The following is a 13,984-nucleotide window of genomic DNA, read 5'->3' on the forward strand; positions in this document are numbered from 1 at the left end:
CTGGTCTTTCTCTTATAATAATTTAGTCCACTTTTGATTCAGTTCATTTTTTTTTTTTTTTTTTTTTTTTTAACAATTCCTTCACATTAGTAACAAAGAATTCACTAGTTTGACCTACACAGTTTGTAGTTAATGATTTTTAACCCTTTCATTACCAATCCAGCTGAAACCGGCTCTGAGTACAAATGTCTGGTTTTCATAAGTTCTGAATTAAAATCTACCAAACCTTAGTCCCAATTTATGTTCCTAACACCAGCTGAATGATAATTAAGTTATTTTACTAAATTCTTTGTCATATTTAAAGTAACTGAAAGAAACACAGAGCATCTCAAAATAAATACGGTAACGAAAGGGTTAAAACAGCTAACAAGAAGACTTGAGTGTAAAAGTATAGACACGAAGCAGACTCAAGCTATTAGCTGCTGTCATTAAAACTCAGTGTCTGCTTTAATAAGTTCCCTCTCCTAATCACAATGGATGGTACCTTGTGCAAGCTGCTATGCTGTAAATTCTCCATTACCCTTACTCTGTCTGTAGTTTATAATTAGAAGACATACCAACAAAGGATTTGGACATGATGGAGATCATACTTGGGGGTGGGGGGGGAATTTGTAGTTGGTGGCTGCAAACCTAAGTTTATTGTTTTGTCATGAGTGCCTAGAATTTATTACAATGTTGTCCTGAAATTACAGCTTTCCTTTTTCTCTTGTGGAATACATTATTGCAAAGAAATGTATGTAGAAGTTGAAGTGACATAAACTGAGGAAGATTGATGTAGCAACAGTATCAAATACCAAGCAATCCAATTTTAAATCTTGTTGCAAAGAGGAAAATAGATCAGTAAATCTTAGATTAAGATGAAAACATGATGACTTGATTTATGCATATTGAATAAAATATTATCACAACTCATTGATGGATGTGTTGTTTGTAATGTGAAAATAGTGACTGAACATGCTAGCTCAAAAAATGTATAACGTCATACATAAGTCACGACAAACAATCATAAAAATGCACCTGATTTTTATATCAAAATAATGTTTATTATCCATCAACATAACATAATATTCATTAAAATATATAAACATGAGAAAAATTTTTTAATTTCTTCTCAAAATCTCAGAGGTTACCAGGGAAGGTGAGTATCATATAAAAGAATTTGATATTCTAATCCAAAGAATTTCCAGTTGAATTTTGAGCATGACTTCAGATTTCAGTTTCAAGTTAGGATGACAGCCACAATAATCCTTTCTACTATAGGCACAAGGCCTGAATATTGGGAGGAGGGGACTAGTCAATAAAATCGGCCCCAGTACTTAATTTATCAACCCTGAAAGGATGAAAGGCAAAGTTAACCTCGCTGGAATTTGAACTCAGAATGTAGCAACAGGCAAAATACCACTAAGTATCTTGTTCAGCACACTAATGGTTCTGCCAGCTCACTGCCTTGACAGCCACAATAATGTCTCAAACATTATTCAGGGATAACACAGCAGCAGCAGCAGTCATACACTATCTTGTTATACATATGTACAAATGACACTTCATCGTTTAACATCTGCTTTCCATGCTGGCATGGGTTGGACAGTTTGACTGAGGACTCGGGCTTCAATCTGATCTGGAAAGGTTTCTACAGGTGGATGTCCTTAACGCCAACCACTCCAAGAGTGTAGTGGGTGATTTTTACATGCCACTGGCACAGGGGCCAATCAGGCAGAACTGGCATTGACCACACTCAAATAATGCTTTTTACATGTCACCGGCACAGGAGCCAGTCAGGCAGCACTGGCATCAACCCTAAATAACAATTCTTAGAAATAGATTTACCATAATTCCATAGAATACTTTTTATACATTGCAAATACAACATTTTAACAGTCACATGTAGTGATTAACAGCCAATATTATTCTCTCTGAAAGTTCACAGCCAAATCGGTTTTTTTCTAAAAGACATCTATGTATGGATAAGTGATTGGTTGGAGAAAATGATTTCCACCAAATTTCATAATGGTAAACCTATTTTCCCCAAAATAAATTATATTTGTGCTTCCTAAGTCATTGGAATCAGAAAATCCTTTCCCACAAAATTTATATCTTAACAGTCTTCTACTTGTATGAATGACTTTGAGCATATTTAAGTAATTATGATGAGTAAATGGTTTCTTTTTAATATGAGTGTACATGTTCGTGTCTTCGAAGATACCTTTTTGTAGAAAAAGCTTTCCCACATTCATCACATGTGAATGGCTTTTCTCCAGTATGAATACGTTGATGACTTGTTAAAGCACCATTTTGAGAAAATGTTTTTCCACAGATTTCACAGTGGTGTGGCTTTTCTCCAGTGTGAACACGTTTATGTCTTACTAAGGTGCCACTGTTTGAAAAGTTTTTTCCACAAACTTCACAGTGATATGGTTTCTCCCCGGTGTGAATATATTTATGCCGTTTCAAATGACCAACTTGAGAAAATGCTTTCCCACAGATTTCACAGGGAAATAGTTTCTCTCCAGTGTGGGTATTTTTGTGTACATATATATAACGTCTATCAGAGAATGCTTTCCCACAAACTTCACAGTGATAAGGTTTCTCCCCAGTGTGAATACGTTTGTGTACTGTTAAATTACCCCTTGTAGAAAATGCTTTCCCACATATTTCGCAATTGTGTGGCTTTTCTCCAGTGTGAAAACGTTTATGCCTTGTTAAATGACCAATTTCAGAAAATGTTTTCGCACAGATCTCACACTGATATGGTTTTTCCCCAGTATGAGTTCGTTTGTGTCGTATTAAGTTGGCACTAATGGAAAATTCTTTTCCACATATTTCACAGTGGTGTGGTTTTTCCTCATTGTGAAGACGTTTATGTTTCCTTACAAGGCTTATTTCAGAAAAAGCTTTCCCACACATTTCACAGTGGTATGGTTTTTCCTCATTGTGAATATGTTTATGTCCTGCTAAATGACTCATCTGAGAAAAGGCTTTTCCACAGATTTTACATTGATATGGTTTCTCTCCAGTGTGAGTACGTATGTGTAATGTTAAAAAATAATTTTCAGCAAATGCTTTGCCACAGATTTCGCAGTGGTAGGGTTTCTCTCCGCTGTGAATACGTTTATGCCGTGTTAATGTACTAAATTGAGAAAACTGTTTCCCACATATTTCACAATGATGCACTTTCTTGTCAGTGAGACCATGTTCATGTTCTGTTAGATTAGCTTTTTCAGAAAATGTTTCCTCACATATTTCACGGTGATATGGATTTTCCTTTGTATGAGTGCACTCACAAACAGATAAGTTACATTTTTTCCCACAAGTATCACATCTGCAATATGTTACCACTTCCTCAGACATTCTTTCAGTATTGAAACTTGAAGGTTAAAATTTTACAATTTTTGTTCTTTGTTTCAATGAAGACATTTAAATTTCTCTTCCAACACTCGCATCTTCCATAGAAAAATCCTCTTTCAAACAGATTTTCTGAAATAAATATTAAATACTATCAATAAGTTATATAATGAGTATTTACCAGTTCTACAGAAGTGACTAATGTCAAAAAGTATCTCAAAGGTTTCTAGAATCAAAGACAAGAGAATCACAATTGTCAACTCCTTTCAGCATCTCAGAAATGATAATGACTTCACGTGAAAACAATAATTTTATTTGTAAGGAAATATTAAAACAAACTTACTCTTGCTACTGTTACAATAGAGTCTCTTAACTGTTGACCAATTATTCACAGATTTAAAACATATTTTGTTACTGAAAATAGTAACCCTAACCCTAACCAGACAGCAGCATGGAAATAACATGACTAGACTTGTGTTTTTATTAGCAGGCTCACTATTTTCTGCCTACCAGCCTCCCCTCTCCACACCACTGACGTTATCCAAAGGGAAAGGCAAAGGGGCCGATACAGCTTGGCACTAGTGACGTCACAACTCATTTCTACAGCTGAATGAACTGGAACAATGTGAAATAAAGTGTCTTGCTCAAGAACACAACACAGTCCAGCCCATGAATCAAATTCATTACCACATGATTGTGAGCCCAACGCTCTAACCACTGAGCCATGTGCTTTCACCAATATGGTACATGAACGTTAAATAATGATGATATATATGAATGGGAGAAATTGTTCAGTTATGTTACATATGTTTCCAAAAAAATAGTTATTTATTTGTTTATTAATGTATTACATTTTATAATAATATAACCAAACCATTTCATCAGACATCACTGCACAATCTAGACAGGAATATACATAACCCAGTCACTGGTGGCGAGTTGGCAGAAACGTTATCGCGCCGGGCGAAATGCTTCGCGGTATTTCGTCTGCCTTTACGTTCTGAGTTCAAATTCCTCTGAGGTCGACTTTGCCTTTCATCCTTTCGGGATCGATAAATTGAGTACCATTTGCGTACTGAGGTCGATCTAATCGACTGGCCCCCCTCCCCCAAAATATCGAGCGTTGTGCCTAGAATAGAAAAGAATATCTACAAGAATGTTACAATTTAAAGAGTTGCATCTCTTGTGTATACTATAGTTCCATGCTGAGTGATTCTGCCTATAATGTGAATCTGAAATGTCCAACCCCAGGTACTATAAAACAAAAGTAACACGAAGCGATGTTTATGTTTGATAGGGGTGAAATGGGAGAGCAAAACATGAATTTGGTTTGTTAAAAAGTTTCCAAAGATTAATATGTGCGCGTGTATCAGTAAAAGTGAAGAGAGGAACAACATCAATTCATTTAGAAAATTTTCGTCTGCTCAATCGGAATTTCCGATGTTCAAAACAGAAATTAGAGATAAATGAATGAATAAACTGTTTTGACTCATTTTCCTATTCTTTTCGTTAATTGAGGGAAGGTTTTATTTCTCTCGTTATTGTTGGCCCCTGTTTTAATTGCGTTACTTTCCTAAGTTATCTCGGTCGCTTATATAGGGCATGGATACCGGGTAACCGGTCTATAATGAGCCCTAGAGCTAAAAAAAAAACATGTTTAATATTAACACGGGGTTAAAAAGAAGCTGGAGAGAATAGACTAGTTCGAATCGCACTAATATAAATGATAATCAATAATTTACTTCTCAAGAAATAAATTATATAATAATGAAATATGTAACAGAAAGATTAACATAACAAATTCTACTGTATCAATCTCAAGTGGGGAAACAACTAACTATATCAAGCAGAAAGACGAAACATAAACAGACAATAACCCACCTCGATGTATCGATCTCTTTAAATTTCCTAACATCAATCAGTGCGTGCGCGCACGTAAGTGTGAGTGTGCCAACTGTCACTACTCAGAATTTCCTGTTTCTCAAGTTATTTCAGGAGAAGTTCTTCTTTGTGAAAATACCAAAGACATAATGGATGTATGTAGTGAAGGATTTTGTAGAGTAGGTGTCGTAGTATATGACTGGTATCTTATAAAATATAATCAATCAATCAACTCCGGTTTTCGTTTTACGTCATTTAGTCTTTTTTGGTTTATAGTTAGAAGAGTTGCACATAAGGGGAAATCACTCCCAATTTACGAGTGTGTTTGTTGTGATGCTTTCAACAGAAATAACGACGGATATTGGATTTGGGAAGCACCAAAAAGTTGAAATTTCTCCGTTTTGACGGGGATTTTCTTTACAGAATTTTTGTTTTTCACGGTGCTCTTGCAAATGTTCTGAACTATCTTTTAAGCAACAAAAATTTCCGAAAAATGATGGGAGGGGGGGGGGGTTACACCCCCACCCCCATTTCCTCCTTTCGATTTGTGGGCACTACGCACAATGATTTTGGGGAACACTACGCACTTGAAAACTACAGGAGAAGCATTTTCGTTAAAAAAAAAAAAAGTAAATATTTTCAGACGAAAGAGTGTGTGATTTAAGGGAAATTTGGCTGTTGTTTCTAGCATATCCCATGACCGATAAGGTTTAGGGCTGAAAAAGATCAAATGTTCAGTAAAAAGTTTTTTGATAGCATAAATGAGTTTATGCTATTAATGGAGGGGAAATATTGAAAAACAGCAATACTTGACAGTGAGAAAGAAATGAGGAAGGTGGTCGTGAGATATGCTAGAAACAACAACCAACTCTCCCTTTAATCACACTCCTTTTCGTCTGACAATATTTCTTTTTTTCTATGGTGGTGAGCTGGCAGAAACGTTAGCAAGCCGAACAAAATGCTTAGCGGTATTTCGTCTGTCTTTATGTTCTGAGTTCAAATTCTGCCGAGGTCGACTTTGCCTTTCATCCTTACGAGGTCGATAAAATAAGTACCATTTGCGTAGTGGGAGTCGATCAAATCGACTGGTCCACTCACCCAAAATTTCGGGCCTTGTGCCTAGAGTAGAAAAGAATATTTACTTCTTTTTTTTTTTTTTTTACCGAAAAGGCTCCTATTATAGTTTTTAAGTGCGTAGTGCCCCAAAAAATCATTGTACATAGTGCTCACAAAATCGATCAAAATTGGTTGGGGGTGGAGCGTAAAAAAAAACATCATTTTTCGCAAGTTTTTTTCTTTTTTCTTTTTTCACTAAAGAGGTAGTCCAGAGCATTTCCAAGGACACCGTGAAAAAAAGCATCTGAAAAATCCCTGTCAAAACGGAGAAATTCCAACTTGTTGGTGCTTCCTAAGTCCGACGTCCTCCGAAATAACTACAATGGCTTTTTAAAATGTGACCTGCACTTTAGGAGACAATGTTTCACAAAAAAACAAAGAAAGTTATAAGAGTATTACAAAGATTTTCACGTAATATTCACAAAAGAGCAAATTTTGTAGCGTCTTCGCGTAACCGAAGATTAGTTAAAGGTGAATACAGCTTAGCAGACTGGAGCAATGTGAAATAAAATGTTTTACTCAAGAATACAACGCTCCGCCAGATCTGGGAATCGAGACCATGATCATTAATGTAACACCCTAATCACTAGGCCACACATCTTCACGACGATAAAACAAAGAAGTCTCATAATTTATTCCATAGTTGTTCAGTTCCCGATATGCCCACCAGGAAGCATTTTGCTTCAACTTTCCGAAGCTTTTAATTTCTTCCTGATCTAATCTTGAGATTAACAAATTTATTAACAAAATACTGACTATAAATGTAAACAGTTTATTTATAGATATACAGTGTATTTTCAGAACTTTATGGGCTAGAGCCACTTTTTAATGAAATAGATGCGTCTATCCAAATATCTATAATAACTAATTAGACATTTTATTGGCCAATAAAACTATCGTTAATTAAGTACAATTTGGGGAATTTGTGACACTATCAAAGCCATCAATAGAGCTGGTTGAAAAAATGTGACAAAATAAGCAGGAGAGACACTTATGAAGACTTGCTTATCATATCCATGTAAAAAATAAGGAGGAAAGGGGGGCGGATTACTTCTTGGAAAGTTCCGAGGAGGGGGAGACGGAGGAATTACTTCCTGGAAAGTTCCGAGGAGGGGCGAATTACTTCCTGGAAAGTTCCAAGGAAGGGGACGAGGGGAGGAATTACTTCATGGAAAGTTTCGAGGATGGGGAGGAATTACTTCCTGGAAAGTTCTGAGGAGGGGGGAATCACTTCCTGAAAAGTTCCGAGGGAGGGAACGAATTACTTCCTGGAAAGTTCCGAGGAGTGGTGGGATTTACTTCCTGGAAAGTTCCGAGGAGGGGAGGAATTGCTTCCAGGAAAGTTCCAAGGAAGGGGAGGATGAATAACTTCCTGGAATGTTCTGAAGTTGGGGAATTACTTCCTGGAAAGTTCCGAGGATGGTGAGGCGAATTACTTCCTGGAAAGTTCCAAGGAAAGGGAGGAGGAATTACTTCCTAGAAAGTTCCAAGCAAGGGGAGGAACTACTTCCTGGAATGTTCTGAAGAGGGGCGCCCATCATGTTGCTTCGGAATTCGGATGCTCCAATAATAAAAATGATAATAAAAATTTATACTCCCGAGTTCTACAGGCAACCATCTTGAATGGACCTGCAGCTGGTCAAGATGTTTGACAGAATTTATGTTAGAAGAAAAGATGGAAGAGGCCTAAAATAATTACAGAGAGCCTTCAAGCATCTGCTAAACAACAACATCAAAAATAAATACATCAACCAATGAAATGAAACAGTCTGGTTGTGAAGTTCTCAAGAAGACTTACGGGTGGCCTGAATAAACCGAGAAGTGCAAGGCTTACTGATCTCAGCAAAGACTCAGAAGAGAAACAACAAAGAAAGGTTATGAGAAGATAAGTCTTGACTTTGTGCGAGAAGTGGTGGGGGGTTAAACCGAACAACGTTCCGGCGGCGTTTGCTTTTGCGGGTGATAGGGCCCGGCATATAGGAGGTGCGGTCTTTTGCGGTATGGCCTGTGTGTACCGGAACCCAAGTCTAGAGTGACATCTAGGAAGTCCACGGTGATGAAGTTGGTCTCAATAGTTGTTTTGAGTCCCATAGAACTTATGGCGCTAATCAGGTCCTTTCTAATCCGATGACGTGTGTAGCCACTGGCTCCTCTAGAGACGGTCAGAGCATCATCTCTGCAGAGATCGAACTTCTTCCCTAAGGTGTCCAGGATGTATAGTCTATTGAGATCACATACGTCGGTGCTGTCGTAGGCTCCCATCAACACATCGAAGGAATCCCCGGGGTCGGATTGCGCGCCTGCATTTCTGTGTTATACAATTGTCTAAAAGGCTATCGTGTGTGTTTCTATCTTATATGTTTTAGTCTTGTCCGAGAAGAATAAGTGTGTGTGTGTGTGTGTTTATGTATGTGTTTGGCCCTCACCATCGCTTGGCAACCGGTAAGAGACCTTTAAGATATGTACCAGATTTTACAAAAAAATACTGGGGTCGATACTTTCGACTAAAATTCTTCAAGGTTATGCTACAGTATGGCCGCAGTCTAATAACTGAAACGAAGATAACATATACACATATATATATATATATATATATATATATATATATATATATATATATGTATACATCGATGCACGTGTAAATTGAGAGTTATTTCCCTTAACCTAGAACTCGTATGTATCAGCCTGTAATCCATTACGGTCACATGATCAAAGCAGACCAATGAAATTCGTTTGTATCTTGCCATCTTGGTTTTTATAAAACATTGTAAATGAATGAAAGGCGAGAGCGGGAAAGTATGTGGCTGCCTACGAGCTCTAGAGTGATAATTATATATAGATATCGGCTATCTACGGCTGTATGGTGATAATTATATACAGACATCGGCTATCTACGGCTGTATGGTGATAATTATATATATTGTAGCTATCTACCAGCTGTATAGTGACAATTATATAATGTTGTTGTTGACTGTCTATGGTCTTGGAGTATAGCGTACCATCTCATTTTTATTTATATTGTGTCTTGTAGGACTTCAACTTGTGATCTGTAATTGTCTATTTGTTATTCTATCCTATAAAGTACTTTGATTTGCCGTAAATTACTCATCTCAACCTGGTGTTTGTCGAGATTTAGCCACAAAAATTCTGTCTTCGTTTGTTTAAAATTCTTATTACTAAAGTATTATAATCGATGTTGCGTTGTACTCCAAGATCCCCCAAACAAATATAAGAAGAACCTTGTTTTCAGGTGAGATGATATTTACATATTGTTTCTATGTTTTTAATATCAATGATCCAATACCCGTGTCGATACATTAGACTGTCTCTCCTCTGTAAATTATTTCTCAGATAATTTGTCATTTTGTGTTGATGACTCCTGCTTGTATTTCAGTTCGTTATTTCTTACGAAAATAAAGAATACGTACAGCCGGTGTTTAGTGTTAGGGTTTTTGTTACGCCGAAAACGGGTGGCGTACGTGTTCTTTACCCTCCCCCCTCCCCCCGTTATTTCTACCGCAAAACTTCAAGTTATAATGTATGAACAATGCAATGGTTTACACAAAGCAGAAGCTGTCGTCTATTTACAAATACTGTGTAAACGATTAACGTGCTCAGATAATCGGTATGGATGGACAAAGGGGAATTGACGGTTTGTTTTCTGGAGTGAGATGATGTGTTAGGTGTGTTTATTGGTAGTTTTTATAATGAAAGCTTCAGGCGACGATCTGGCCGAATCGTTAGAGCTAGGGACAAAGCGCCATGCAGTGTTTCTCTTGGCTCTTTATGTTCTGAGTTCAAATTCTGTCAAGGTCACTCCGGGAGTCAAAATAGAGAGTGCCAATCAAGTACTAGAATCGATAGTATCGACTACCCCCCACCAAAAAAAAAAAAAAAAAGTCATTTGTGCCTAAATTATAAATTAATCGAAACCTTTATAAACTTTTTTTTTTTTATCTTGGTAGTAATATTTCGTAGAGGTTATGAGGGTCTTGTGAAAGTTGGTCCTTCACATACATGGATAAGTTGCTCTTATCACATTTTGATGACCCCAGAACCAACAGACATTCAAACAAAACGACAAAATTATTGTAGAATTTAATTTATGAAAGTGTACATCCTCTTGGGCATTATTACTACAAAGACAATTCCATGTGCCCAGCAATGTTCTTATATTTAAAACGTTTTATGGAACTCGTCATTCCTGGGAAGTGGAAATAAAAAACGAATCTCAGGTTTCCAAGAATAGACACCAGTTTAAATTTCTCATTGTTCAAGTCTTAGAGTTTTGGACTCCAGAAAGCAAGAACCATGGACAAAACAGTGTGCCTATTAACAGAACATGTGACTTTTTTTTAGTAAACTACAAATTTATAGAAAAATTTTTGGTAATAATCAAGAAAGTACAATTGTGAATACAAGCAGCTGAAACAGGGTTCTCTGGACTAACATTACTTGATGAGGTGCATAGCTCAGAAATTAGGGGGGGGGGTCTCTCCTGGTCAAGCTGCTACTTGTATGCATTAAGAGGTCTTGGCTCTGGCACTACAGATGTGATTAGGATGTCACAAGATGGATTCTTCAAGCTTAACTGACTGGCAGGAAACCTAGGGGTAGACCAAGAATGAGATGGTTGAATAATACCCCATAGTCTCAGTTCATTATGCTTGGGTATCCAGCCAGAAGAGAGTTGCTTCTGACAGGACCCTATGGAGTGGGTGCTTGAGGATTCTACCCCCACAGAATGGAGAAAACAGATGCATGGATAATGTTTTGAATCAAAAAAACATATTTCAATCAAGTTTTTAGTATTGTCTTAAAAAGTATATATTGTTGCTCAAACTTAAATGTGGTTTTGTAACCAAGATCCCTGTTGGAAGGATAAAGGCTCTCTACCTTGATGAAAGAGGAATAATACTAAGGACAAATAACAGTTTCTGCCGCATGGTTCCGGGTTCAGTCCCACTGCATGGCACCTTGGGCAAGTGTCTTCTACTACAGACTTGGGCCCATCAAACCTTTGTGAGTGGATTGGGCAGACGGAAACTGAAAGAAGCTCATTGTATATATATGTATGTATTTATGTGTGCATGTCTTTGTGTCTGTCCCAACCCCCACCACCACCACCATCGCTAGACAACCAATGTTGGTGTGCTTACATCCCCCATGACTTAGCAGTTCAGCAAAAGAGACCAATAGAATAAGTACTAAGCTAACAAAAAAATAGGTCCTGGAGTCAATTTCTTCGACTAAAAAATCCTTTAAGGTGGTGCTCCAGCATGGCTGCAGTCAAATGTCTGAAACAAGTAGAAGAGAGTGAACAGTTTTCTGTTCAATAATTTCAAAACCTTTCTCTGTAATAGGAAAGCTTCTTTTGAAAAGTTCTTTATTCAGAAAGTGAGGTTGTGGATTCTTCTGACAAACAAATGAACATTTGTTATTTCGTACAAATTTCTTATTTGGCAGTGAACTTCCTGCTGGCAAAATCAAAAAAATTAGTCATGTGAAAGTAAAATTAAAAGATGTTTATTTAAATATTTCATCATTCCAATCAGTTTTTTTTTTCTTTGTTGTTTTCTTGACTCATTAACTCAGCAAGAAGGACCAATTAAAGTATTTTGGTGATTCCATTGTCCTTCAATAAAAACAAATATGCCTTCTTCAGAGATCAACATTGTATCCCTTCAGCTTAATTTCTCAACTCCAACTTTTGTTAGTTCTAATATGTTACAGCAGCATAACTAACATTTGATTCCTTGTCTGAAAAGTCACACATTATACAAACTATTTAGTAACCACATATTTTATTTTATTTTATTTCAGGTCAGAAGTTGGTGGCGTTAAGAGAGGGATTTACTTGCAGATGTCTTCATGAAAAGGAAGAATAAAACTGTAATTTAACTTTGAAGCCTCGTTGTTGAAAGAATGTTTCTGAAAGTAGGTAAACATTATAAATGTGAAATTTGTGGGAAAATACTTACAAACTGTAAATTATCTATTCATAAGTGGACTCATACAGGGGAAAAAGAATTCAAATGTGAAATATGTGGGAAAGAATTCTCGGCAAAAGCTTATTTAATAGTACACGAACGTATTCATACTGGAGAGAAGCCATACCAATGTGAAATATGTGGGAAAGCATTTTCTGCAAAAGCTTATTTACCACTGCATGAACGAACTCACACTGGAGAGAAACCATACCACTGCAAAATATGTGGAAAACCATTTTCTGCAAAATCTGGTTTAATGGCCCACAAACGGACTCACACTGGGGAGAAGCCACACTATTGTGAAATTTGTGGCAAAACATTTTCTCGAATCTGTAATTTAACAAGACATAAACATACCCACACTGGGAAGAAGCCATATAAATGTGATGATTGTGGGAAAGTTTTTTCTTATCAGAGTGACTTACGCTATCACGAAGGGGTACACTCGAAACCATACCACTGTGAAATATGCGGGAAATCCTATGCTGTAAAATCTTCTCTAACAGTTCACAAACGTACTCACACTGGAGAGAAACCTTATCACTGTGAAGTATGTGGGAAAAAATGTCCAAGTAGTGGCTCCTTGTTAAGACATAAACGTGTTCACACTGGGGAAAAACGACACCGCTGTGAAATCTGTGGCAAAGCATTCCCTGAAAAATACATTTTAACAATACATAAACGTATTCATACAGGTGAGACTCCTTTTCACTGTGAAGTTTGTGGAAAAGAATTTTCAGATAAAAGCAGTTTAAGAGTACATAAACGTATTCATACTGGGGAGAAGCCACACCACTGTGAAATCTGTGGTCAGACATTTTCTCAAAATGGTCCTTTAACCAGACACAAACGTACACACACTGGAGAGAAACCCTACACCTGTGAAATCTGTGGCCAAGAGTTTTCACATAAGAACACCTTAAGAGAACATACACGTATTCACTTTGGGAAAAAACAATACAGCTGTGATATTTGTGGGAAATCATTTGTTTGCAGGGGTTATTTATCTAAGCATAAGCGTAAGATTCATGATGGAGAGAAAATTTAACGTTGAGGTTTGTGAGGAAACATTTTCTATAAATCACCATTTATCATATAAATTTATTCGCACTATTAAAACCATACAGTTATAATATTTTTGATAAATCATTTATATATTCGGGAAATAAATAGAAAAAAAGAAATATATTTACAATGTATTCTTTTGTTTGTTTTACTTGTAAAGCATCATCATTGTTTTAACTTCAATATTAACATCCGACTTGGATGGAAAAGTTTCCTTTAGTGCTTATGGTAGAATTGGTGAAGTTTTTTGATTAACCTAATTTTGGTTCTATATTTAAGAGATGAGGAATTATTTACATTATTTACATTTGATGGATATTTGACCTCCTCTTGTTTGTTGTTAACACAACGTTTCGGCAGATATACCCTCCAGCCTTCATCAGGTATCTTGGGCATATGACATAGTGGTTAAGAAGGTGGGCTACTAACCCCAAGATTCCGAGTTTGACTCCAGGCAGTGACCTGAATAATAATAACAACATCGAAAAATACCTTAGGAATGAGAATCCAGGTTCAAAATTTCCCCAAGACACCTGATGAAGGCTGGAGGGTATATCAGCTGAAACGCGTTAACGACAAACAAGATGAGG

General features: G+C 36.8%; 2 protein-coding genes across 2 annotated transcripts; one reads left to right on the top strand and one right to left on the bottom strand.

Annotated features, from left to right (window-relative positions):
- Nucleotides 1-1,021: 1,021 nt before the first annotated feature.
- Nucleotides 1,022-5,516, bottom strand: LOC106872070 (uncharacterized). The gene is made up of 2 exons (XM_014918923.3): nt 5,224-5,516; nt 1,022-3,474 (listed from the first exon to the last, which is right to left on the bottom strand). The coding sequence occupies exon 2, from the start codon at nt 3,346-3,348 to the stop codon at nt 2,167-2,169; it is 1,182 nt and encodes a 393-aa protein (XP_014774409.1). The 5' UTR covers nt 3,349-3,474; nt 5,224-5,516; the 3' UTR covers nt 1,022-2,166.
- Nucleotides 5,517-9,033: 3,517 nt separating this feature from the next.
- Nucleotides 9,034-13,526, top strand: LOC106872069 (uncharacterized). Its single transcript, XM_014918922.3, has 2 exons — nt 9,034-9,589; nt 12,163-13,526. Exon 2 carries the CDS (start codon nt 12,265-12,267, stop codon nt 13,375-13,377), a length of 1,113 nt encoding a protein of 370 aa, XP_014774408.2. The 5' UTR covers nt 9,034-9,589; nt 12,163-12,264; the 3' UTR covers nt 13,378-13,526.
- Nucleotides 13,527-13,984: the final 458 nt, after the last annotated feature.

Source organism: Octopus bimaculoides, chromosome 6, assembly GCF_046866305.1.
Source record: "Octopus bimaculoides isolate indiv1 chromosome 6, ASM4686630v1, whole genome shotgun sequence".
NCBI classification, from domain to species: domain Eukaryota; kingdom Metazoa; phylum Mollusca; class Cephalopoda; order Octopoda; family Octopodidae; genus Octopus; species Octopus bimaculoides.

What these genes read in the sequence shown, in the direction of transcription:
- LOC106872069 (XM_014918922.3), top strand. Translation starts at nt 12,265, where the DNA reads ATGTTTCTGAAAGTAGGTAAACATTATAAATGTGAAATTTGTGGGAAA.
- LOC106872070 (XM_014918923.3), bottom strand. Translation starts at nt 3,348, where the DNA reads ATGTCTGAGGAAGTGGTAACATATTGCAGATGTGATACTTGTGGGAAA.